This window comes from Calidris pugnax, unplaced genomic scaffold (assembly GCF_001431845.1).
Source record: "Calidris pugnax isolate Ruff unplaced genomic scaffold, ASM143184v1 scaffold9, whole genome shotgun sequence".
In the NCBI taxonomy this organism is placed as follows: domain Eukaryota; kingdom Metazoa; phylum Chordata; class Aves; order Charadriiformes; family Scolopacidae; genus Calidris; species Calidris pugnax.
The window spans coordinates 4,724,146-4,751,153 of NW_015090778.1; the positions used below are offsets into that span (position 1 = coordinate 4,724,146).

General features: G+C 51.2%; 2 protein-coding genes across 2 annotated transcripts in view; both read left to right on the top strand.

Annotated features, from left to right (window-relative positions):
* Nucleotides 1-22,658, top strand: CDR2L (cerebellar degeneration-related protein 2-like). The gene is made up of 5 exons (XM_014952093.1): nucleotides 1-321; nucleotides 13,536-13,648; nucleotides 14,917-15,065; nucleotides 16,049-16,213; nucleotides 19,464-22,658. Exons 1-5 carry the CDS (start codon nucleotides 243-245, stop codon nucleotides 20,347-20,349), a joined length of 1,392 nt encoding a protein of 463 aa, XP_014807579.1. The 5' UTR covers nucleotides 1-242; the 3' UTR covers nucleotides 20,350-22,658.
* A 3,751-nt stretch (nucleotides 22,659-26,409) lies between these two features.
* LOC106893851 (peptidyl-tRNA hydrolase ICT1, mitochondrial-like) overlaps nucleotides 26,410-27,008 on the top strand; it is a 3,125-nt gene continuing 2,526 nt past the window's right edge. The window contains exon 1 of the mRNA XM_014952104.1: nucleotides 26,410-26,599. Coding sequence (XP_014807590.1) covers nucleotides 26,440-26,599 — 160 coding nt within the window. The 5' untranslated portion in view covers nucleotides 26,410-26,439. The remainder of the gene's footprint in view (nucleotides 26,600-27,008) is intronic.

Genomic DNA, 27,008 nt, shown 5'->3' on the forward strand with positions numbered 1-27,008 from the left:
CCTCCCCCGGCTCTGGAGGCAGGAAGAAGCCGCCCCCCACACCCCCCCGGGGGCAGACAGAGCCGGGGCAGCGGATAGGCACCGGGTGCCACGTCGTGCCATCCTCCCTTTCCCGGCCCGCCCGGGGTGGGGGCACCGAGGCCGCATCCCCGCATCCATCCCCGCTCCCCGTTTGCGGCGGCGGCGGGGGGGTCCCCCCCTTTTGGCGGATGCTTCGCGTTTCCCCGGAGCTTTGGTGCTAAATGCTGAGCGCCGACAGGATGGAGGAGTTTCAGAGCGAGGAAGAGGAGCCCTGGTACGACCAGCAAGACCTGGAGCAGGGTAAGGATGCTGGAGGCGGGGGGGGGCACCCCGCAAGCTGCCAGGGATGGCGGGTCAGGGGGATGCGGGGGTAGGGAAAAAAAAAGGGAAAAAAAAAAAAGGAAAAAAGGGAAAATCGTGGATGCTGGAGGGTGGGACGCCTTCTCTCAAGACTCACATTTGCTCGGCAAAGCCAGCGCCTCGTCCTGCGGCGGCACCTGCGTGGAAATCTCAGCTCCGCTGCTCCAACCCACTGTCCTCACCCTGGAAAGTTTAAACCCGATGGATAGAGACAGGGGAGCCCACGGCGGTCCTGAGCACCAGGGGAGTTAAGAATTTGGCACATTACATCCACAGGGAAGCTGGTTCCCCAGAAAACTTGCTGCAGGCGGAATCAGGCGTGGGGAGTTATGACATTGCTTTCATGTCAGAGCAGTTGCAGGTAGAGTTAGAGGGCACACTAGTTAGAAATTAATACATCGGAAATAACGGGTTGCTAAACTGAGGATGCTGAAAGTGTCTTAAAGGCTTTTGCTGTCCAAACCGAAATCGAAAGGGATCTTCAGCTTCTAAACCATGTTATTACTTGTAGAGATTTTTCCAATCCACCATAAAAGCAGGAGAAACTGGGAAGGAAAAAAAAAATCAAGGACAAGTTTCAAACAACAAAAATAGCTTTGTTAGGAGATAAAAATTCACTTGAGCAGTTTGTTTTGAAGTAACTGTACCTACATTTGCACTAGTTCTATGTGATATTTATCCTAAGGCGGGACAGTTGGTGGCTGCGGGTACTTGGGGCTTTTGGATTTTTTTAAATTTTGCTTATCTTAATATTTTGAGTCAACACGCAGTAAAATATTTATCCTAAGGCGGGACAGTTGGCGGCTGCGGGTATTTGGGGCTTTGGGGTTTTTTTTTTTAAATTTTGCTTATCTTAATATTTTGAGTCAACACGCAGTAAGTAAATAACTGGAAGAAGTCCCATTTCAGGCCAGTAGCCCAGGAATGAACTGAACTGATTTGTCAACGCAGAGGGAAAATCGTTCCTACCTAAATACAGTACCCCTCTGACACATTGCACTATAGGTATGGTATATATGGTGTATATATATTCGTTTTAGCCAGCTGACTGTCAGCAGGGACATGTGGTCCAGCTGCAGTGCCTCTGCCCACGGTCGCTCCAGTACATTATGTCATGATTTAAAGTTTGCACAACTTCAGCTGCAGGGCAGAGGCCCAGAAAGGAATGATAACCACCCTCCCCAGGGATCATCGCAGCTGGTTTTTAACCCCAATTTCTCAGTTAATAGGAAGTATCAGTAGTGGGGTACTGGGCCCTGCTCTTTGAAACAAATGAAGCTCAAATGAAGCCAGGGCAGAGCATGGAGACGGAGCTATCGGCTGAATAAACAGTGCAGCCTTTGAGTGCTCAGAAATTCACATTTCTGGGTGACGTCTTCCCATGGCTCACAAGGGGCCTGGGCACTGGTCCAGGGGCAGGATGCAGGCTGAGGAAGAGCAGAACCACGGGTGAATACAGGGAGTGTTGAACAAGGCGGGAGCGATTGATTTTTACCTTACTGTTGTCCCCGGTGTCAGGTTCATGAGTCAGCACCGGCACCGTGCAATGGGCTCACAACAATAAAACCACCTTCCCGGTGGAGGCCAGGTTCCCAGCTCTGTCCCGGCAGCGTAAATGCAGGATAACCTCTCCCAGATGATGGATTGGTGCTGGGGATAGACTCCACCTTTGAGCACATACATGACTGGAGGAAAATACAGACCCAAAACAAAGCCCAGCTGTGGGGTTTGCAGCCTCCGGTACGAACAGGGGGCTGCACAGCCTAGCACAAACTCAGGAGGAGAGATGGGGAAGGCTTTAACTAAAACCACCCAACTGGAAAGGTCCTACGGGGTAATTACCACCGTAATTAACTTGCAGGGTGCACAAAGCATCATGAAGGACAGTGCTAGACTTTGTCCACGTACAGTGCGCCTTCGCGTTACAGCCGTAGCAGTGTTCCGAGGTCTTTGGTGATGGCACAGCTGTGGAGAGCTGTTGGTTTGGAAATGGGGGGGTTGTTGGTGGTGGAAAGTACGGTGGAAGACGCCCAGCGTAGCACGATGTCGCGGGCTGGCATTACTAAGAGGATCAGCATGCCAACAGCCCGGGGTCACGCAGAAACCCACGCCTGGCAGCAGCGCCAGGCAGGCAGAGGACAAAAGCACAGCCTTAAAGACTGTTCCTTAGGAGCCAGGGCTGGGAGAGGCGAGAAGAAACCGAAGCGAGGAGGAAGGTTCTTCTCGCGAACCAGCTGGTCGCTGGGCCTTTATCGTCATTTCACAGCATCATCAAATATTTATTACATTTACATCCAAAACTGTTTGCTAAGCAACGGATGGCTTAACTGGGAGCTCTGTGATGATTATGTTAATTAACCATTTTAGCACCACAGAGGAAATCATGCCTCTAGCTCCACTCTGAGCACCTGTTACTTTCCTCCCTGTCCTCCACACAGCTTTGGCTTGCCGAAATAACTCATTTTTTCAAGAAAATACACCCCAATCACTCTTTTCCCCTCCCTGAAGTGCCCGCAGCAACTGCCTGCATTGACCACTTGCCTTGGAGGCAGCAAGATCCAGTCCCCAACCTCAAGGCCCTTCCAGCCTCATTCAGTTGAAGCTGCTGCCTTTCAGATTCCTTTCCCTGCTCCCTGGGATGCTGTAGGCCTGTGCGGCTCATGGTGTTGTACCGAGACACCTTAGCACATAGAAGCAGAGGCTCAAATCCCAGCCAGGAGACTTAACAACAAGGAAACAGTAGTGGTGTCCTCTGAGGTGTTTCATGCTTATGATGATCTCTCTGGGAAGGCTTTCCGATTTGAAGAAAGTGGTAAAAATGGAGCTCTGATTACTCAGTAGCGTGGTTTTGCTTATTGCCAAGCTTTCTAAGCGTGAATGGATGTCAGCACTGCTTTGGTTCAGTCACAGCCTCACCTTCCATGGGCTGGGGAACTTGTGCCTCTAAGCGTTAAAGCCAGAATAAAGTGATGGTGAACCTTTTCCCAGCCATTGGGAACCGATGATGTGGCTGCAGTTGCATCATACCCCGAGCACAGGGTGTACGTGCAGCCAGACCCCAAGAGAATGAATGAACTAAAATTAGAGAGTCTGAGCTGGGGATAAGTGGGGACACCTTTTCTGTTCATCAGGAGCATTTGTGTTGAGAAGGGCTGCGTGCCAAACCAATCACATCTGGATCCAAGCAGAGTAGAGACCAGACCCAGCAACTATCTCTGCCAGCCACTTCCAGCCTTCATCTCCTCCTCCGCAGTCTCCCAAGTCCTCCTCAGAGTCACCCTGCTGCATTCCCTGATCTTCCCAGCCACCTTATCCTCCCGCCAGCATTCAGGTCAAAGCCAAAGAGCAGAGCACAGCCCAAGAGGAGGGCTCTCAAAGCCATCTTTGTGGTCCCTGGAGCCTAAATACAGCCCGAGTGCTGGGGAGATTCCTCCTGTGTAAACAAAATGGCCTTGTACCGTTCCAAGTTAGCCAGCAGGACCAGAGGTAGCACAAGAAGCAGCACATCATCTCATTGCCACTGTGAGACTGATAGTCCTCTGCTCCTGGGCAGCCACAGAAACTTTTGGGCCAAACCATCTGCAATGCAGGCTTAGGACTTTATGGCGGTAACCTCTAAAGGTCTCCAGATTTAAGTATCTTATTTTAATTCCTCCTCCTCCTGCCAAGCATCTGATCGCTTGCATGCTAAGAAGGAAAATGACACAAGGTGCTGAGCTTGCACCACTCCCACCTCATCCGTGTAAAGACACAGGGTCACCTGTGCCCTGGTGATCATCCCCTGATGGTGGGATGAGCCCAGGGGATCAGAGGCACCCATACCTGCCTGTTTTCTGCACCACCCAGCCTACGTGGGGTGCTCCACGGAGCTGCAATTCACTATGGGCTTGCCCATAGGATTCACTGCACCGGGAAGCAGGTGGGACCCCAAATTCTGTCCCTCATGGTGCAGTCACCCTGACAGTCCAGCTGAGGGGACAAGCCAACCAGCTTGCCTGTCCTCCAGGAGCACAGCGGTTAATTCTCTGTCCTTCCTCCCCAGCGGCAAGCCAGAAGGATGGAATTTTGCCTGCAGTAGCTGAGCCACTTACTTATTTAGCAGCGCAGTACAGCAGGTAGCTTATGGAAGTGGAAAGTTTTCAGTGACTAATTGCTGAGCTGCTTGGGAATGACAAGAGGGACTAGAAAAGTCACAGGAGACAAGGAAATAAGATGACAGTTAGGTTAGTCTGAGGAAGGGACGAGAGCCTCCAAATCTGCAGAGGGAAAAAAAAAAGAAAGAATATATATATAGATGTATTTTCCTAGAATAAAAATTGCCCTGTTACGTGAAGGCAGCAAGAAAACAGGGCATGAGAGCCCCACACAGCAACTTCCAGGATCGCCCTCCTGATGTCTCACAGAAACTCCTTCCTACATCTGCTGAACCCCAGGCACATACTTCCAGCTGTGGGAGGGAGCAGAATTAGAGGAACTGCTGGAAAGGCAAGAAGGAGAGGCAAAGGGGAGGGAAAGAAAAAAAAAAAAAAAAAAAAAAAAAAAAAAAAAAAGTCAGATTTTTTCCATATCTCCCATCCTGAAACAATCAGCTAACAGTGGCATTTCTCCTTGGCAAGGCCACGTGCAAAGGATTTATGGTCCAAGACCTGAAGGACGTTCCCCCCACGGGAGCCCTGAGCCCAATGGGCAGGGAGACAAGACAGTGGCCACCAACACCCTGCACGGAGAGGCTGTCCCCTCCCCTGCATTTTCCAATCCTGTGTCTTTCCTCCTGTGCAGCCAGCGCTGGCTGGTGACAGGGAGGATGCACTGACTCAGTGTGACAGGCAGGAACCACTTAGAGCTGTGGGAGCACCAGGGTCCGATCCTGCTCCTGCTAAAAGCAGCCCCAGCGCTCAGGATAACGCTCGCTCCCGCACACACTCTATCTCCTCGGCTAAAAACAGCCTTTCCCAGAGCAGCACAGGGATCTATTCCCACCTCACCCATCCAATACATCCGTGTGCTCACACCAAACGCATCATTAGGGCTTCCAAAGCTTCGACTCATCACACTCAAAAACACATACGTGGGCCAAGAATTTAGGAAAATATCTCCAACAGAAAATATCCTGGAGGAACAAGACCAGATGTTACGCAACTGCTGGTCTTTGCACAGCTGGGAATTTTAAAGTGATTTTCTGTTAGGGTTTGGGGGTTATTTGTTTGGGTTGGTGGTTTTTTTTTTCAATACACATTTAACAAACAGTTGTAAACCTTCTCTCCAAGAGGTAACAGTTCTTTTAATGGTTTAAACAGCCTGTTCCTCTGCAGCCTTCTGTAAGTCACTCTACTTTATCCCATGTGCGACGCAGCTGCCCCCACACTGCTCAGTTAACTTGTCTCCTCCCTGAAGATTCCAATCCTTCAAGTGGGCGGTATCCAGGTCCACGCAGACAAGACCCCTTCCAATTCTGCAGCTGCAGGGATGGCAGATGGAGCTAGGACACTATCATGCCGTCCTCCAAGTTTTCTTGGCCCGCAGGCATGTGTTGAGTCCTGGGAAGGCTGGGAGGTCAGGGCTGAGCACTGGTGTCTGCAGGAGGAGGCAGAGCAAGGAGCAGCACAGAACATCATCAAACTCAGACTGGAAGGCTGAGGGTGTTCCTCCTGCCTACTTCCACAAATGGCACCGATCACTCACCTGAGGTCAGAACCTCTTCCCACAAGGGTAGCGTCTCCAGCAGGTACCAACAGCCAGGCACAAGGCAGTGTGTGAGCTTAGCAGCTGAAGGAAGAGGGCTCCAGAGCATTTCCCAGCAGGGGATGGGAAGGGAGCAGGACTGGGGGAGCAGTGTGCAAGATGACATGCTCTAAAGCTGAGCAGAGGGGCTGCTAGAAAAGAGGTGGGCAGGTTTTTGGTGTTGCTGCAGGAGGTCAGGCTGGTTTCTGCATTTAGCTGTATCACATGGCTGTGGAAGAAGGATCTTCTCTGTACACACATGCTTCTGGCACATAGAATAGAATCATCTAGGTTCCTTCTCTCCTGGGAGAGACCTTTAAGACCATCGAGTCCAACCATCAACCTGACAATCACATGGCTGTGGAAGAAGGATCTTCTCTGTACACACATGCTTCTGGCACATAGAATAGAATCATCTAGGTTCCTTCCTTCCTGGGAGAGACCTTTAAGACCATCGAGTCCAACCATCAACCTGACACTACCAAAACCACCACTAAACCATGTCCCTCAGCACCATGTCTGTCCATCTTTTAAATACCTTCAGGGATGAGGTATGAGAAGGAGCAGACAGGAGGAACCGGCAACCACAGTGCTGGTGGTGGTCTCAGGAGCTGCTGCAGGTGGCAGTTGTGGAACTTGGTTGCTCTCCAAGAGACCAAACCTCTCAGGATCAGTGCTTCCTCCTGCCTGCCCCCAGCAAGAGGACAGCAAGAGCGACCGAGTTGGCCAGCAATGGCTTAGAGAGTAGGAGAATAGGTTGTGTGAGCAGGAGCAGGGCTGGAGAACTGACATGGTTGTGGGCAGCCCATCACCGTGGGCACCGTGCTCTGCTGCACGAGTGCACTGACCTGTCCTTCACAGGTCCCCTTTGCCTGGAGCTCCGCACGTGCACAGTCCTGTGGTGCAGCAGCAGCAGCAACACACACGTAAAGTCTCCCTGGAGCTAATCCTCCTTGTCCGTCCTGGGTCAGTTACAGTCTCCTGTCCCCAAAACACGCTGGGGAGATGAGATTCCCACACGGCACCCAATCCACGTGCCTGTGTCTTTAACTTTAAAAGAGAAAAAGCTTCTATTCACGGTTCTCTGCATCCCAACGTAATTAATTAGATGGAGCTCTGCTGCCCAGAGGAAGGGTGCACGCAGCAAAGCGCTGGCTGCCTCTTTCCTCTCTGCTTCTCCCCAACAACTCCACTTGTATGTATTTATTTAGGATGTTTTTTGATCCAGGTGCACTATCAGAGCCTCCGAGGCACCAATCACCAAGCTCTTTGAAACCATTTTAGCCTACAAGGCAAACACGGGCACCAGGCTGTTGAGATAAGAGAACAGCAGGAAAAGACGCAGATGGGGCTGCGACCACGGTCTAATAACATGCTCTGTGTTATCATGCTCTAACAACTTGGCAAAACACATATTGATTGCTGTGGGCACGGGGATAGGACTGCTGTGTGTGTGTTTGTATAGACACGTACAGCTTGTAAGCAGAGGTAGCCATCATAAGTCTAAACATTAACATACAAGGGAGGCTTTGGGGCACAGAATGTTAGAGGACAGAAAGAAAAAGGTGAGGGTCAATTAAATAAATTTAAAAAGAACTGATGAGCATCTGAGAATAATAATAAAAAAAAAGAACTGATAGAAAGGAAATACTGAAGCAGAAAGAAAAAGGTGAGCATCAATTAAATAAATTTTTAAAAAACCTGATGAGCATCTGAGAATAATAACAAAAAAGAACTGATAGAAAGGAAATACTGAATAAGACTGAAAAATACAGAAGGCAAGGAAGGGAGCAGCAGGGGCTAAGAAAAGAAGGCTGGAGGGCTTCCCTGCAGCACAGCACGGTCCAGACAGAACACCCCTGAGACCCTTGCCAGGGTTTTCTGTGCTTTGGTGGTGCCACTTTTGCTCAGGGGACTGGAGACAGCACAGAGGGAGCTGCTCTCGTTGCACTGCTCTTGCCTCGACCCCCTGCAAACCACATCTCTCTGCCACCACCCAAGCTCCCCCCGCCACCAGGGAAGCTTGCAAAGCCAAAGGCAGCCCAGGGGTACGTAACAGATTACACGAGAGGAAGAAAAAGGAAAGAAAAGGAAGAAAAAGACCACGGAGGAAATCCAGCAAATCTCATTAGGGTAAGAGAAATGTCCGTGTACCCAACATCAGCTGAGCCCAGCTAGAGCCAGGGTTTGAAAGGAGGATGTGAAGAGGGACCAGGGACATCCCACACAGCCCCTGCCTGTGCTCCCCCAGCCCTGCTACAGGCATCTTCCCCTCTTGCTGCATGAGGCTGCTCTGCAAAGCAAACCCTGCCTTTGCTGTACACCTGATTACACCAAAACAGCAGGTCCCCACAAAAAAACACACAGAACATCAAACGCAAAGCTGATTTGGGGAGGAACATCCAAGTTATGCCAGTGGAAAAGGGATGGAGAATCCACGCCTCAGCAGTAACCCCAATGGCTCTCTGAAAGCTCTGCCAGGCCAGGGGAAACACTATCAGCTGTGGAATAGGCGTGTTGAAAAGGCTTTTCCACATCCAGACATGCCTGCAGGTGGTTTGCAAGATGCTGTCAGTGGCACTCGCTTCTCTGCACCCCAGCACATTCCATCGCAAAGGCTTATAATGGCCAAGAACACAGATTGCCTCCATCACCTGTCATGGAGCAGCAGTAAGTGATACACAAAAGCTGATCTTCATTGTAATATACCCAGACAGCACAATCCCTTGCAACTAAGAAGAAAAATAAATGAGCAGCAAGTACACCCTACCCTGGGGTAAACCAGCACAGCATCATTTATTTAGATTTTGAAAGGGATAATTGCACCTACCCTTGACTCTAAGTACCCGTGTGTAATGGAGCAGACAGCAAATGCAATTAAATTAAACGTCAACAGCATTAAACATCAGTTCTTAACTCTCAGCCTACCCTATCCATCAGCTCCCAAGCACCCTGAACTTCCTCCGGAGACCTCCAAGCCAGAGCTCTGCTCGCTGCTCCTCCCCACACTTCAGCAGGTGAATCCACCACCTGCAGCAGGAGAGGACCAGCCCTTTCTGTAGACCCAGCCCTTGAGGAAAGGACAAATAATTCCTTAACAGATGCTTAGCTGAAAAGAACCTGCAAAAACATGCATGAGAACCCCCTGATTTTTAGTTCTACGAGCCAAAGGACTTCTAACCCCTCCACACAAGCCTGCTGGTCTCGTAGGATGGGGAGAAGGTTGGGTTATTTAAAGGTGAGGAGCAAAGCTCACCTGTGCTCAGAGCAGCAGGCGTGTTCTTTCACAGCCTAAACACATGAATCCCTCGATGCAAGACAGACGATGGGGAAAAGCCCAGAGTGGCTGCTCCAGATGGTGGCTTCCTTCAGGAAGTGTTTACGAGGACCCCTGAATAGCTACCAGATCACCAACGTGCCAAGAGCAGCCATAACCTCCTCTGCCCAGCACCAGGCTTACGGTCCCCAAAAGCCACAACCAGGAGATGCTGAAAGGAAAAAAAAGAAACCCTTCAGAGAGCGGGCTGTGGCAAAACAGCTCTGCCCAACAGATGCAGACCAGCACTGGGAAGGCAGAAACTGCTCCAAACCCATTTTGTGCCTCACCACAAGCTGCTGCGAAGGCTGGGGCAGCCCCATGCCGTGCACGTCTGCCCGAGCCAGCATTGCCACGGGATGCTGCAGTGGGGGAACACCCTACAGTTGGTTCCTCAGCCTCTTTTAGTCCAACACAACCTGCTACAGCTTTTGGATCACAATTTTTTATTTCCCCCCCCCCCCAAGTTTCCCCAGTGACACAGGGCCAGCGGAGTGATCGCTGGGCTGCTGATGATCTCTGCAGCTCCAGGATGGCTGCCTCCTCGATGCACTCCCTGGCCACACTCCCCAGTACCGAACGCTGCTTGGATTCAACTCCCGCTCCCTTCCCACCATATGGTCTCTCCTCTCTTCCCCTCCCTCCTCGCTCAGGCGCCTTTCCCGTGGAAGCTTGCAGGGAAACACAGCCTCCTTCCCTCCCTCCCTCCCTCTGCTTTGCTCTGTAGGCACAGCTCTTTGTTTGGGGACACGGGGTGTCTCCTTGGCTGGTGTTAATTAGAACGGTCGTGTCAGCGCTTGCGGTACTGAGAGCCAGAGGGTACGGAGCTGGTGTTGCCTGGGACTGTTTGTATCCACCATCCTCTCTCAAATAGGATTTGGGCAACACTGGGCTCCCCAATTTTTAAGCAGGATGTTGTGCCATTTGGCAGCAGCACCTTCGGTGCGGGCAGGCTGCGGGGGGACCGGGCACATCGAGCGGGCACAGCCGCTCCCCACCACTTCATTTCTCCTCCTGCACTGAGCAGGGAGGGGGAAGGGAGGCATCAGCATATCTGCTAAATTAGGGCAAGTCCTACAGCACTGCCTGGCTGATCTGACAGCGGAGAAGAAAAGAGGAATACAAAAAAAAAAATAATTGTGGGAAACCACAGTGTTATGAAAAGAGAATCCCCAAATAGTTCTTTCCCCCCCCACCCCAAACAACTTGCTAAAAAATTCACATTCAGGTTTCCAAGGTCTCAAAGGAGAGGAGCCGTGTGTGCCCCAAGCTTGTGCAGAGCCACAATTAGTGCAAAAATCAACAGGGAGCTGGACTAAAGATGACATTAAAGCACTTCCACGCAGCATCCCCTCCCTCCCCACAGTCCGGGGGAGACCAACAGGTAGGGAAGAGGACTTGGGCGTGAGGGAGATGGATGAGACAGGATTACTGAGGATGCTTTGACAGCATCCCCTCCCTCCCCACGGTCCCACAGCCTGGGGGAGACCAACAGGTAGGGAAGAGGACTTGGGCGTGAGGGAGATGGATGAGACAGGATTACTGAGGATGCTTTGCCTGGCTGGTGAGCAAAGAGTGAGCGAGTGTGTGTGTGACAACGGCCAAGGCAGTTAAAAGACACTAAAAGAACCAACTCCCCCGTGTCCTTCAAGCCTGGAGTCTCCCAGGCCCTTACGCTCAAAATGGAAAGGAAGAATCAATTTCCTCCTCAGAGCTCAGCCTCTTTTCTTTCCTCTTTCCCACTCGTCCCCAAACGCTGCCCATTTCCCCCATTAAATTATTGCTGACAGAGCCCTTTAAATTACAAGGCAGGATCTTGCGCTGCCTAATCCACTTAACTCAACCCCAGCTGATTAAATTGGATGCCATATGGTGGGAGAGCAGTGGTTAATCCGCAGGGACGGGGACACACTTGACTCATTACCTGGAGTGCAGCACGGAGCCCCTCTCCCTACACGCCTCCGTGTTGCTGCGAGGGATGTGATCTGCAGGGTGCCCGTCTCCAGCAGGGACACCAGCTCTGCCAAGGTGGCAGTGCCATTAAATACAGCCCCAAGCAGCTTAAAGGCACGCAAATCGTCCCCTGCCCCTGCTGGCATCTGGCTGTTCCCCTGTCCCCCAGCTGGTGTAGTAAATATTCTGTCTCCCAAGGGCACTTTGGAAACTGGGGAAATGTGGTGCTTGGGAAAAAGGAGAAAAAAAATAATAATTAAAAAAAAATAAATAGGTGGAGGAGGTCTGTCTGTGGGGAAATGTGCCAATATCTTGATTGCATTGATAGCCAGGGATTGCAGCCCTCAGACCAGGTCACTGTGCAATGATGAGGATTATAATTAAAAAGGTCACAGCCTAGAATAACACCCTGCAATGCGGGCCACAGCTGGAGAGCACATTCCCCTGGCAGAGGGGAGACTCAAGGACACAGGACCAACACCTGGGGAGCCACTCAGGCACTGCTAGAGCTGCACAGAAAGAAACCTGGCCACCACCCAAACTGATAACACATCAGCACTTCCCACAGCACAGTGTTATCCGTCAGGAAAGCCCATCCCAAGCACCGACAGCCCTCCTCCCCGCGAGCACTCGTGTCCCAGGGGTCAGTGTGAGTCTCATTTTGTGATGTGCCATTTGAAGTACAAGAGATCCGTGGTTTTCCCAGGCTCACAACACATCCTAGGTATCCTGCCTCCCCTTCTTCTTGTCCTAGTGACCAAGTAGCACTTTTTCACAATCAACCCATGGCCAAAATAACTGCTGGAAAAAATTCTCTCAGCCCTAGCAGAACTTTTGCAAAACACACCGTTACCTGCAGACTAGAGAGGAGCATTACAGCGGGCTGAGAAAATGCCAGGGCAGGTCCCCTCACACACTGCAGGATTGCCACTCCTGAATTACCTAAAACTGCATGATGACCGTAACTGAGAGAGAAATAACACATATCGAGATTTGTTTCCTTACCTTTTAGAAGGCTTAAGGTCAGATTTTCAGTCTGCCACCGTAGGAGCTAAAAACTCACCTCTAAAAGCAGCAGGAAAAAAACAAACCCACACGATGATAGGAGGGGTCAGGCTTTAAGAAGACAACCAATTTCTGTGAAAGCAAGGGGCTGTTACCAGAGCCAGCTGTGCCTTTCCAGGCCCACAAACAGCATCACCTGAGATGCTCAAGCTTTGGCCAATACAGGACTCGGAGGGTCCTGGGGCTTTTTCTTTACCCAGGAGACAGCAAACCCACTATTTTAAGCCAACCACACTGTCAACATCTATTTTTCCACGCACTTCTCCTGAAGTTCAACTACTTCATGAGCTTCCTAAGGGCGTTTGGAGGTGGCAGAGAGTGGGTGTAAAGTGGTTTGTCCTCACCCTGGAGCTGCCCCAAGGAAAGAGCCACAGACCCAGCGCTGCTGGGGCGGCAGATGCGGGAGGTGATTCCAGCCCCCTCGGGCCACACGTGGTTTTATTACTCATGTCAGTCTATTAGCAGGTGATGGATGGAGGCTGACAGGGGAAGGCAAGGCACTCCCTTCATTAGAGATAATAATATAATTTATAGAGCATCCCCAAGGCCCTGCGGGGCTTTACCAACCCTCGCTCTCATTCTGACGGATGCTGAGCCCCTCTCAGCCCCACGGGTCTCGGCAATAGGGGATGGAGGTGCTGAAAACCTGCCCCAGCCAAGCCCTGTGGGCCTGATCCTGCCTACACAGCCTGTAATGCAGCACACAAGGGTTTTACAGCCCACCAGGTACCAAATCCTCATTGCATGGAGGAGCTGCAGATGTCCTGAGCTCAGCCTCCCCTTGCTCCTGCAGCCCAGCAAGGAGGAGGATGCCAGGTCCTGCATGTCCCATACACATCCATGCCAAAACCTGCCCCAATAAAACCAGCACTGTGCAAAGGTGCCGCTGCATTTGGTGTGGTGGCATCTGGGGACCCCACCACATCAATAAAACCAGCTCTGTGCAAAGGTGCTGCTGCGTTTGGTGTGGTGGCATCTGGGGACCCCACCACATCCCCCGGTGGGGCCACAGGAACTGCAGCAGCTTTGTCCCCTCTGCTTTTCATTCCCCTGGAGGAGCCACGGGAACTGCAGCAGCTTTGTCCCCTCTGCTTTTCAGACTTGCATTTGGCTGCGGAGCTGGGGAAGACGCTGCTGGAGCGCAATAAGGAGCTGGAGGACTCCCTGCAGCAGATGTACGCCACCAACGAGGAGCAAGTGCAGGAAATCGAGGTAGGGACACAGGAGGATGGTGGGGAAGGGGCACTTCCACCAGTGCCAACAGCTCAGGTACCAAGAGAAAGGAAGGGGATGGGAGTTAAAGTCCTTTCTGTGTGCGCCTGAAGTGGGGTGGATTATGGTCTGGTGAAGCCCATCCCAGTGCTGGAGAGTGTCCCTTTCCCCCACTAACTGGGATTTTTTTTCCCCCTTTTTGCATCCCCACCCCCTGCCCAGATGTGCACACCAGATTTCAGCTCTAGGTTGCATCTGGGGCACGTTTGGCCTTTCCCTGCCCATCTGCCAGCCTTCACACTCGCTTCTCTCTGCCCTGCTGCTGCTTTCCCTTGATTCCAGTTATTCATAATCACGTTTGTTCCCAGCTGGCCCCTCGGCACCCCCATAACACAGCCCCCTTTGTTAGAGGCATAAAATAGCTCTTTCTCCAAGAGCTGCAATCTAAACCACTGTTTCAAGCATCGTTTGGGGGCAGGGCAGTATTTCTAAGAGCCCACAGAACTAAGCTTAGAGGCTTAAACCTGCTGTGCCAGGAAGGTTTTCATCCACTGGCAAACTTCTAGGGATCTGTGAATTAAAAAAGATCAGAAACCCCCCGATTTAAAGAGGCACAGGGCAGAGAAGGGCTGTGAGATCACAAGAGCCTCATGCAAAGGCTACGGGGATGTGACAGCTGATGGCCAAGGAAACTGGTGGATGGATTTAGCCATCCCCACCAGCAGGATTTGGGATCTGGTCCCAGCTGAGGGTGAGCTCTTGGATAGATGCCCCTCTCCCAGGATGAAACCTTGCCATGACAGACTCACAGAAAGGGGTCTTTGAACAGGCAGAAACCACGAGGCTCCTCACATTTCACAGACTCAGAGTTTTAGCCTGAATTCCCAAGGAAATGCAGCTTCTGCAATCGATCTGTCAGACAATCCAGTAACCAACTGGCCAATTTCAGTCAGCTTTGGTGAAGGGTCACAGTCCCAGGGATATCGACTTTCTTTGGGTAGTGGGAATAAAAAAGCAGCTGAACAGAGAAAGACTGAGGTTAGTGCCCTTCAAAGAGGGCAGGGGAAGTTCAATCTGATTTTAGACACAAAAGTATTCACAGTGGGCAGGGCTATGAATATTTCTCCCGTGCAAGAAGGTTCAACCAGGCAGAGGATAAATCAGCCCTGAAATGCATTGTCAGAGGAAGGAAAGGCTGTAGGAATTTCTGCCTGTGAAACAACCTGGATTTGGGATGTGGAACGTTTCTGTTTCGCTTTTTCTCTCAGTACTTGACCAAGCAACTAGAGATGTTGCGGCAGATGAACGAACAGCATGCGAAAGTCTACGAGCAGCTGGACCTGACAGCACGGGACCTGGAGCTAGCTAACCAGAAGCTCGTGCTGGAAAGCAAGACATCCCAACAGAAGATACAGTGGTACGGCCTCCCCTCCTCCCGCCGCAGCGATGCTGTACCCGAGAGACCTTCATCTCACCTTTCCCCTGCCCCAAAGCGCGGCGTGTCCGTGCTATTTAAGCCATTCTCTTATCATTCCGGTTTTGCAGCCATTTACAACACGAGCTCGTTGCACTGACGATGATTAGCAGAGGTCAGCCCCAGCACAGACACCCCTGGGACAAGGGCTGGGTAAAGGAATGTCTGTAGCTGCCAGGAGAGAGGCACGGCAGCCTCTCCTCCTCCTCCTCCTCCTCTTCCCCCTTGGATGCGTTTCCTTGAAGCAGCAGCACATAATCATATCAGGGAGGTCCCCAGCACACAGCCCTGCAGAAACACTAGGCACAGATCCAGCTTTTAGCGAAACCCTGGCCAGCCCATGCTGAAACACCAGTTTGTCAATAACTATTTCTTTCCTAAAGCAGCCCCACGATCAAGGTCATCCCTGGAAACAACAGACTAAGCCATGTCCTTGCGATGTAGCATCTTTTGCAAACAACTGTGCGGAGCGGGCGTTTCGGAGCAGAGACTTTTACACACTGCATTCACAGCCAGAACAACCCCAAATCTCTGCCCAGCCTCTGTGTTTATCTCTGCAAGAGAAACAAGAGGAAGAGAGTAAATCGCTCACCTGCTTGCTTTTAGTGCAGAGATATTCCAGGGTGGTGCTTATGCTCCGGAGGTGGCTGTTTTAGCCAACTGATTTGAGGACAGAGGGTCTCAAATTAGTACAATCCCCTGCCACTGCTTCAATTCCCCACCATTTTCTACAAACAACCCCATCACTCAAGAGCAACAACGCAGAGAAAGACTAACCATTGCCATGAAAATGAACCACTGTCACGCTCCCAGAGCCAGCGACTGGAAGCACCTTCCATAGACTGGCTTTCTCTATAGGGGAAAAAACACCTTTCAAGGACCTGTAGTGCCTGACTCCTCATCCGTGCTCCCTCCTCTCTCCACAGCTTGACGGAAACGATCGAGGGGCTGCAGAACCAAGTGGAGGAGCTGCAGAAGCAGGTGGAGGAAATGCGGAGCTTGGAGCAGCTCCGCATTCGGCGGGAGAAGAGGGAACGGCGCCGAACCATCCACACCTTCCCCTGCCTTAAGGAGCTGTGCTCCAGCCCCAGGTACGGAGCCTCATCTTTAGCAACACCCCCCCACAACCTTCTCCCCCACCTCCTCTCCCCATGAACCAGGGATGGGGTGGGTTAGCCCCTCTGGGGGTGCACAAACCCCCCCCAAACACCCCCCAGCTGACATGCAGGCTCATGCATCAGAGCCTGAAGCTCAACGCTGGAGATGAATGGAGGACCTTCCTCTCTCCTACCTGCCTGCCTGAGCGGGTGGCGTTGGCAAAGCAGAGCCTTCATGATCTCAGCATCAGCTGGGATCCCTCGAATGGGGAGGGCAAGAATTTTTGCTTTTTCAGAGGGCAAGAATAGTTGCCCAGGAGGACATGGATGCCCAACGCAGCTGCACACGGACTGTCACGGACGGAGTGATTAACTTCACTAGGGGCCAGGCTGCAGGGGACAGGCATTGCTGGAGGGCTGGGGCTCTCCTGGCACACTGTCGCGGATGGAGTGATTAACTTCAGTAGTTAGACTGAAGCAGAGAAATATTTATTAAGGTGAAACAGTGATTTAACAAAACCAGTAGTGTGATAAAACCAGTGGTAAATGCGATAGTGTTTACAAGATTCGATGTCAGGGTACACTCTATTATTTACTGCACAGAGGACAGGGTCAGACAGAACTGTCAGGGAGACCCTCCCGTTGAGTCACGAGGTTCAGAAAGGACCCCCTGGCTTTCTAAACTCCTTCTCAGAGAGGAGTCTGGGTGCGGCTGGATCCAAACCTAGTCCCAGACTTGGTCAACAGTTTATGTCTAAAGGATTATATATGCACAATTAATCCTTTACATTACTTAGATAAAATTTCAAAGTTTAGCATGCTATTAGTCACTTACCGAGAATCTGTTGTGGCAAGGATTCCCTCAACCTCGAGGAGTAGAACCGGAAACTCTGTTGCGGCAAGAAATCTCTCAACCTCGAGGAGTAGAACCTTCAGTGAGCATCCTCACGAAATGGGAGATCCTGGCGTGCAGCCCGCTGCCATACAGGAGAGCTCAAAGGGGCTCTTGGGCTGTCCACTATTTATACAGTAAGATAATTGACCTATAGTCATATTTTCATGGCAACAAAATTTCTAGGTCCCCACTCCAGACAGTATTTTGACTATGCTGCCAGCCATCCCCCAGAGACCGGGTGCAAGTTATCACAGCTGCTGTTGTGATGGCCGTGGTGGCCAAGGCCGGGCAGGAGCCGAGAGGGAGGGGGGGGGCAAACCAGGGAGAGCACACGGCCACACTCCACCCCGTGACTATGGTCAATTTATCTTACCTTCACAGAGTGGTGGTGCAGTCACCTCTTGCCTCTGTGGCATAAATAGTATATTGATAGTTGTTTACGCTCAGAGTCACTATAAGCAGACAGTATAGCACTGCTATTTGTTATTTGCCAATTTGTATGTTTTGGGTGGTTGTAGTTGGGTTATTTGTTTGGTCAAGTACCAGATTTTTATATACAGCATAACTATAAGCATCAAACATATTAAAATTAGAATCAGCAAGATAACAACTGGGTGAAGCATACGATTAAACAGTCCCGTTGCTGTTGGTGACCATCCAAGAAGAATTTCCCACCAATGGTGTTTTCCATCCTTCCTCATTCTTTTGAAGACATGGTGTATCTCTTTTGTATCATGCTGAACAGCGATTAGAGTTTTGTGTCCATTGTTTAGGATTCATTCTAGCAGCTGAGATAGGTCATCGTGTTGTAGAAGTTTCTTCACCAATGTAAGATTCATTCCAATGGGGCTAGGTAACAAATCTCGAATCAGTATATAATTAGATTCTAGCCATTGATAAGACATAGCAGGAGCTGAATAATTAAAGTCACATCCTATAATTCTAGTAAAGTCACAAACACAAACATTTGAGTGATCACTTGTATCTATGGTAAGGTTATCTACAAATATAGTACTACAAAGGGTTCTGATACAAACACATCAACCATTATCTCCAGCTTCCCTTCCCAAACCAGCACAGCCCCTTTTCCCTTTGCAGCTCCCTCCCAGCACAGGATCAGTATCTCTGGCACACTAAGACCAGCTGGGATGGCTCATTTTTCCCTGTACCCCTCAAGAGCACCCATCACACCCCCAGATACGCCATGTGCTGCCCAACGCTGTGTGAACACCATTGCACACTTGATCCTCCTTAAAACCCAGCCATGGTGTGAATTCACTGACCTCGTGAGGGCATTCCTTGCTCAGCTTTGTCCGTAATTGAGGCTTCTTTAAATAGACACGCGATCGATAAACTTTGGTACTGAAAGCATCCCCTGCCAGAGGATGTGAACAAAAAGACACTTTTACTGCAGCAGCAAAGGGGATGTTATGAGGCCAGAACCTGACCCCCAGCAAAATCCACTTAATGTCTCTGTGGTTCTTCCCTCCCCCAGCCCCACTCTGCCCCCAGTGCCTCGGGAACCTCAGTTGGGTTTCCAGCTCCGCAGTTGGCTCTGAAGGTCAGGCTGCCCTTCGGTAACTTGGAACTATGTTCAATCCCCACCAGCACCACCAGCCATGCCTCCCAGGGGAGGCCACAGCGCTCGCTCTTTTCCAATCTGTTCTAAGCAGACAGGATGCCACGGGCACTTCATTGAGGAGGAAAATCTGATTTCCCGGCAGCAACACAAGGGAAGGGGGAAACTCTTGTTATCGCTTCCCAGGCAATGAAGAAGGGGTGACTCTGTCAGAAGCCTCTGCCTGTTCCCCTTTGCTTCTCCCACTCTCCCTGGAGCACCTCCCAGATACAGGACAGCAGAGCCTGTGCTTCTGGTTTTTGGCTGGTTGGGGTTTGGGGTTGTTGGTAGATGCAGTGAGTAGTTGGTGAACTCCATGACACAGTGAGTAGTTGGTGAACTCCAGCAGGAAAAGCTCAAAGCCTTCTACTTTCAGCTCAGACTGGTAGCACTTGAACACTCATCCTTGCTTCACTCCAACATTGGTGGCCTGTCTGTTAACCAGATGAATCTTTTACCTTTTAGAGTTTTGTTTCCCTCCTGTCTTTGATCACTGCTATCAAACGAGACTGCAGGTTCTCTAGCACAGAGCCTGGTCTCTGTGTCCAGAAGAGCCCCAGCCACACCTTGTGGTCTCCTGGCACACAGGAGGAGGCAAACCTCACTCCATGGGCTCAGGTCATCTCCTTTCTGGGCATCAGTGAAATTCCTTACACAACAATAAGACACAATGAGTCTCTCATGGATTGCCACTTGGTCAGACTCTTTCAAGGGTCCTTCTTCTCTTTCAGGTATGAGGACGCGTTCCAGGTCCACAGCTCTTCCACAGAGTTCAACCAGAAGCCACTAGAGAGGGAAAACGAGCGTCTCCAAGCCATGGTGAACTCCCTGAGGTCCCAAGTCAATCAGGAGAAGCAGCGGAAGGAGAGGGTTGAGCGAGAGTACACCTCTGTCATTCAGGAGTACTCGGACCTCGAGCAGCGAGTGTGCGAGATGGAGAACTGCAAACTGCGCATCAAGGAACTGGAAGCAGAGCTCCTAGAGCTACAACAGATGAAACAAGTCAAGAAGTATTTGCTCAGCAGAGAAGACAACTTGTCCGAGGCCCTCCTTGAGCCACTGAATAACGCCCCAGAAGCTGACTACATCGACCTCTCTGAGGAGGAGGGAGGGAAAAGCCACGGGCCCTCAATGACACCTTCCCCAAACCACCCTGTCCGGAAAAGCTGCAGTGACACGGCCCTCAATGCCATCGTGACCAAGGATGCCGTGAGCCGGCACGAGGGCAATTACACGCTGCACGCCAACAACGTGCGCAAGCGGGGCATGTCCATCCTGAGGGAAGTGGACGAGCAGTATCACGCCTTGCTGGAGAAGTACGAAGAGCTCCTGAGCAAATGCCGGCAGCACAAGGACAGTGTGCGCCACACAGGGGTCCAAACGTCCCGGCCCATCTCCCGCGACAGCTCCTTCAGAGACTTCCGAGGAGAGGGACACGAGTTGGAAGAGCGGAAAACCATGGAGAAGACCATCAGCAAACACGTGGAGGCGGTGGACAAGCGGCTGGAGCAGAGCCAGCCCGAGTACAAGGCTCTTTTTAAGGAGATCTTCTCCCGCATCCAAAAAACAAAAGCAGACATCAACGCCACGAAGGTGAAAAACAAGAGCAGCAAATGAGTTCCTGCCCCTTCCGCAAACTCCCACGTGCAATCGCAACAGCCAAGTCTTCTCCTCAGCCCCAGGAACCGCCACGTGGCCCCACTGCTTTGAAGGTTCGCGAGGTCTACAAGCAAGAAAACGTCACGGAGACTCAACTCACTTTTTTTTTTTTTAAAGCTTGGGCTCCGGACAACTCACTGGGACAATTGTACATTGTAGTTAGAGGATTTCAGAAACTGTATGATGGATCTCTGCATGAGTTGCTGCCGCTGCCAGACATCACAACAGCAACGTCAACCACACCACGAAAAAAGAAAACCAATCGCCTCCTCCACCCTTTTCAGCTTGTCTTACGGCCCAGTTATCTGCAAGCGAAAGCCTGGATGTCCTCCAGCGTCCTGCCACAGCTGGAGCACGGTGTTTTAAAGTAAAATGAAAAGCCATCAGAACTCCAGGGGCTGCTCCAGCACAGCAGCCCAACCCTCCACGTTGGTTTTATGGCTAAGAACCTACGCTTGTACCAGAGCGACGTTCTTCCCCACCTTCCCCAAAGGGCAGTATGTTCTTGCTGTTTAAGCCATTCTCTTATCAGTCAGGTTTTTCAGCTACTTACAATGCAAGCTCATTGCAACTGGAAAAACTTGAAGAGAAACTTAAAACTGATTGTTCTGTCTTCATCAGCGTCGCTTAGTATTTCAGTCCATACCCTCCAGACTTTTGTAGGCACATGGGATTTCCTCCCTTTAAGTCTGCCCCAGTATTTCAGCCCGGGTGAAGCACTGTGCCTGGTAGGAACCCGATGACCAGGGCTTTCCCAAAAGCTAGACAAGAAGTGCTATTACAGTATCAGAGACATGCTTTCATCTCACGGTCTGGGCACCAAACCTCTGTGCTGAGGGCTCTTCAAGAGGTTGCCATTGCCCTGTTGTAGCAAACCCCTCGAATACAGCTTGCATGGGCTTGCAGAGCTGGCTACCAGTGGCTTGCACGCAAGCAGAAGGACAAAGCACCACACACACGGAGCCAGGAGCCCTGGCCATGGCAGAAGCACTGACCACACATCACCCCACACTTTTGCTCTGAACATCTCCCCAGTCGAGAGGGCAGATCTCAGCTCTCTGCTGAAAATAAGCTTTCTGGGCTGAGGCACTGTCTCCAAAGGCTGTCACCTCTCCTGTTCCAGTTCACTTTCCAGCACTGAAATCTCCTCACCTTCGCTTCCACAGACATACAAACACACAGCCAAAAGGCCACGGCAGTCTCAGGAATCACCAGTTTCCATTTTTCATGGACTAGATGTTGACCATGAATGGTCAGACAGGCATTTTAGGCAGAGAAGCGGCATTTCATTACAGTTTAGGCACCACCCCGAGCACCGAGCCACCAGAAACGAGCAGTTCAGTGTAAGCTACCTATTCTGTACCGGCCTGGAGACAAACTTCAGGCCAGATTTGGATTCTGTTTTCACCAGTTTCCATCCCAAAAATCTTGGGGAAATGGCTGGGATTTTTGCAACAGTGAGATAAATAAACGAGAATCTGGCTTTGGAGGGGGAAGACTGTTAAAATCATAGAATCATAGAATTTCCCAGGCCGGAAGGGACCTCCAAGGGTCATCTAGTCCGACCTCCCCACAGTCAGCAGGGACACCCCCAACTAGACCAGGTAATTAACCTCCAAGTCCAGGGCCTTGACGTTACGAGGAGCTACCTTTATTTCACTTACCATGGAGTTAATGGAAAAATACCCTCCAAAATACCCTCTTTTGTTAAGCTGAGTACCACGGAGGTAAGCTGGCAAGGAGTGCAATGCCCAAATCACACCCGCTCAAGAGGTCTTCTCCTCAGCCCACCCACCACCAAGGCTCCGCTCTTCCACGCTCTGCATTTTCAGGTGCCCCATGGCCCCGAACTCGAGGACGGTCGGGAGCCATACGCACGGACTGTGGCTACCAGCTCTGTAACAGTATGGAGAACCTTCATGCCTTATTTATTTATAACGGAAAGCAGTTGTCTAATAAAATAAAATAAATAAAAATGAACAACAGCAGCAACAAAAGCGTCGTTGCTGATTTTGTCGGAGCATTCACCACCCTGTTAATTCAACTCTTGTGGCAGGGGGTGTCTGAAGCAGCGTTGGTTTAAGTCAGCTGGTGTTTACTGTCAGTCAGCTGGGTGCTGCAGAGGTGTGGGGAGAGGATCGCCTTCACTTTCCATTTTAAACAATCCTGCGTGAATCACCACCACAGTTAAGTGTACAGCAGATTAAATATATTTTCAAATGCCTTATTCTCTTCCTGAATAAAAAAGAAATACCAGGCTTCTCAAAGCCAAGACTTTCTTTACAGCTCTTTTTACTTTTAAGAACAGCAGAAGAGTTATTCATATGATTTTCACGTACGATTTGGGTCAAGAAAATGCTTCAGGCTCCTGTGCAGAAAGCAGAGAGAACGTGCCGAACTATACTGCTGCATTATTTATATAACATACATTTTATGCACTTGGACTACTAACATTGGCCACACGATAAAAACCCTTCTTTTGTCAGCTCTGAAGTCTCTGTAAAACCACGCAATTTCTAAGCTTGCAATTCAAATGCTATTTTTGTTTTGGCCTTTCTTGAAAACCCCACATCCAAAAGTGACTGATGTAAGAAACACGATATTAGTATTTGGCTTAACAAAGGAACAGCTGCTGTATATCAGCAGTTTGTTCAGCAAAGCGCTGAGGGCATTTTTCCTGCATCCAAAAATATTAGTGGCCGTATAAATACGTCCTGATGACTCTATGAGTCACAGTTGCTTCATTTTTTTTTCTTGAGTGAGGCTTTCAGCAATCAAAGGAGGGAAAAATAAGTATCTTCTGGCCTTTTATCCCACCTTCTATCTAAACTTTTCTAATTGCTTTGAAAACACCAAGGAAAACTCCATTAAGAGAGTATTAAGCAACCACACTGCTCACCACAGCAAATGGGCTAATAGAGAGCAGCAGCCACTTAATAGCTCACCCCCCTGATTTAAGACAGAAAGAAAAACACTGCATGCAATTAAAATGGATGAGGAAAAGTACACTATAATAAGAAATAATGATTGATTTCAGAATTTGGCAAAACCAATGACCCTATTCAGCTCACACCATTAAGATCAATAAGGGCAGAGCTCGTCAAGAATTCACTTTTATGCTGAATTTGAAAGGTGACACTGAGACAAGTGCATTTCCACCAGACCTAGTCTGGCTTCTTACTTAACCACCAGTTAGAATAATGCTTCAGAGATGCACCCATCCATAGGGATGGACCACTTGAAGCACAAATTGAAGGGGTTTATAGAGTTTGCACTCTCACAGAGGAGATCTCCTGATTCAGCAGTTTCCCCTCTCTTACAGGAGCTGAGACCTTCTGGAAGGTCTTTCAAAGCGCCAACTTGCTCCTACATTAATGGCTTGTGCCCTCACTCACACAGGGAGTGACCAGCTCCTTGGACACAGAGTCACAGAATGGTATGGGGTTGTTTATAGAGTTTGCACTCTCACAGAGGAGATCTCCTGATTCAGCAGTTTCCCCTCTCTTACAGGAGCTGAGACCTTCTGGAAGGTCTTTCAAAGCGCCAACTTGCTCCTACATTAATGGCTTGTGCCCTCACTCACACAGGGAGTGACCAGCTCCTTGGACACAGAGTCACAGAATGGTATGGGGTTGGAAGGGACCTCTGGAGATCATCTAGTCCAACCCCCTGCCAAAGCAGGTCCGCCCAGAGCAGGTTGCACAGGAATGTGTCCAGGTGGGTTTGAATGTTTCCAGAGAAGGAGACTCCACCTCATCAGCTTTTGCATCACATCTTAGGGATGGCTCCTTCCAGCTCTTGCCCACCAGTGACCACCATCACCAAATGGGGTGAGCTTGCTCTCTAAGCCAGATTCACTACTGAGGCGGGTCATGTCTCCACCTTAAGTGTCAAGAGCTTGGCTCTCCTTGGGTCATGCCAAAGACAGACCTTGTCACCCCAAGCCCTGCCTCCCAGGAAGAGCCGTTTCCAACCAGCCAAGCAGAGATCATTCTGTTTTGCATCACATCTTAGGGATGGCTCCTTCCAGCTCTTGCCCACCAGTGACCACCATCACCAAATGGGGTGAGCTTGCTCTCTAAGTCAGATTCACTACTGAGGCGGGTCATGTCTCCACCTTAAGTGTCAAGAGCTTGGCTCTCCTTGGGTCATGCCAAAGACAGACCTTGTCACCCCAAGCCCTGCCTCCCAGGAAGAGCCGTTTCCAACCAGCCAAGCAGAGATCATTCTGCTTTTACCAAGGCTCTTGGCATGTATCTGCAGCAGGTAACGCAGCAATGAAGCAAAACCAGAGAAGTGTCCTTTTAGAAGGGTCTGGCTTCAACTGTGTGACCTCCAAACTCCTTTCCCAGCCCCTCTGTGTGCCACACGCCGACACCATCCTTGGCGTGTTACCAGCACAACACCGATGTGTTTGACAACAGTTGGTAAAATGAGTCATTCTGCTTTGGATATTTTACCCATCCCTCTGGCTACAAATCACAAACATTTACCTGTTCCCTGTTAGAAATTAAGGTCACCAGATGGCACGATTTGTCTCTTGACAGTTCTGGTTTTTTTCCTTAAAGCATCTCGTTTTCAGCCGAGTTTGGTCAGGGAAGCAGAGCAGAACCCCAGGACATGGAGATTTGATTAAAACAAAGTGTAGAGCCCTCGTTGGCCTACAAGAGCTGCTCAGTTGCAGCCAGGACAGACGGACCATCAACGTACGAGACCTGCTCCTTTCCTGAGGACTGAGTTTCCTGATTTTACACTGATTATCTAGATGGGACCCAGCTCAGATCCTCAATCACACGTTGTCTTTCTATCGGCTTCGAAACATCCATTTTTAATTCACCCACAGTTTTAAACAAAAGATCGTCAGCTCCTGTCAAAACACCTGAGCTAATGACGGCCCCATCCCTGCCTGTGCATTTTCCTGCTGCCAGAAATAGCAGTCCCTGCCCCTCTCCAACGCACACCCTTCTTGTCAAGCCAACCTGACAGCTCCCACGGGAGTAAGAGCTGAAGGATTTCCACAAGTTCTTCACTCCCCTGTGTCCCCCTTTCACCTCAGCACCTCTTTTACAGACCTGAAAACACGTACGTACTGCTGTAACAGCATTAAAAAACCCATAATTATACATATATATTGTACATGTATATATAACTTTCTAGCACGCTCGAGCAGATAAAGATATGAACCATTCCCAGTGCAAAAATTAGAGAGTACATAAAAAATGCTGGCTGTATCTTCACTTTTACGTCCATCACCACTCAGCTGAGGAAGGCGTGGGGTGCAGGGGGGAGCACACTGTCCCCCACCACTGCCTGCGCCCTGAGGAGCTGCAAATGACCTACCCAAACCAACCCCTGGCACCTGCCCCCCAGGGCCTTCCACACGGGTCATCCCATGCCACTTCATGACCACCTCACCCCAGCGTCCTCGTCCCCAGCCATCCCACCAGCTCCCACAGCAGGACTTGCCTCAGCACCCCTCAGACCCCATAAACACTTCCCCAGACCTCCCACATCCCCTCACAGTGCCCTACAGACTCCATAAACACTCCCCTAGACCTCCCATATCTCCCCATGGTGCCCCTCAGACTCCATAAACCCTCCCCCAGACCTCCCACATCCCCCACACAGTGCCCCACAGACCTCCTCCATCTGCTCCACAGACTCTCCACCTACCCAGTGCTCATAACCTCCCAGCACCCCACAGACCTCATAGATCCATCCCCCCACACCTCCCACATCCCGCCAAGGTGCCCCTCAGACCTCATAAACACTCCCCCAGAACTCCCACATCACCCCATGGCGCCCCACATCCCCCCTCAGTTTTCCTACATCCCCCTACGGTGCCCCACAGACTCCGCACCCCACAGGCCTCCCATACGCACCCCATAGATCCCATCCATCCACACACACTCCACGTATTCCCCACACAGCCCATATATCCCCACCGCTCGCCCCACACACCCCCTCCGAGGCCCCGCCCCGGAACGCGGGGCCCGGCCGCCGTTTCCGTGGGGACGCCGAGGGCGAGGGCGCACGGCGGGAGCCAAGATGGCGGCGCACACACTGCGGGGCCTATGCCGGCCGCCGCTGGGGCATCTCGCCGCCCGCTTCTCGCAGCGGGCCGCCGCCGGGACCGAGTACCGGAGCGCCTACAGCCTGGACAAGCTGTACCCTCCACGGCGGGACGGGGACAAGGAGGGTACCGCCAGCGCCCCGGTGAGCGGGGCTGGGGGGGGGGAACAGGAAGACGAGCGAGGGGCGGGGCCTTAGCGCCTGAGTGACAGCGGGTGGGCGTGGCCAAGGGGCGGGGGTCCACTGTGGGCGGGCGTGGCTTAGCGCATTAGGTTATTATTGGAGTGGGCGGGGCTCAGCACAGGGGGCGGGCTCAACGCGGGTGGGCGGGGCTTAGGGTAATAGTCAGGTGCTGTGGTGGGCGGGGTCGATCGCAAGGGGTGGGGTTAACGCGGGTGGGCAGGGCTTAGCGCAATAGGCTGGTAGCGGAGTGGGCGGGGCTGACGAGAAGGGGCGGGGCTAGGCAGCCGCCGGGCCGGGCCTGTCCCCCCCGGGGGCGATCGGAGCCGGTTGGAAGCCCCCGGGGGGCGGCCCTGTCTCCCCCC

Coding starts and splice junctions, on each gene's coding strand:
- CDR2L (XM_014952093.1), top strand. CDS start 243: ATGCTGAGCGCCGACAGGATGGAGGAGTTTCAGAGCGAGGAAGAGGAG. Junction 322..13,535: donor CCAGCAAGACCTGGAGCAGG/GTAAGGATGCTG, acceptor TCTGCTTTTCAG/ACTTGCATTTGGCTGCGGAG. Junction 15,066..16,048: donor TCCCAACAGAAGATACAGTG/GTACGGCCTCCC, acceptor CTCTCTCCACAG/CTTGACGGAAACGATCGAGG.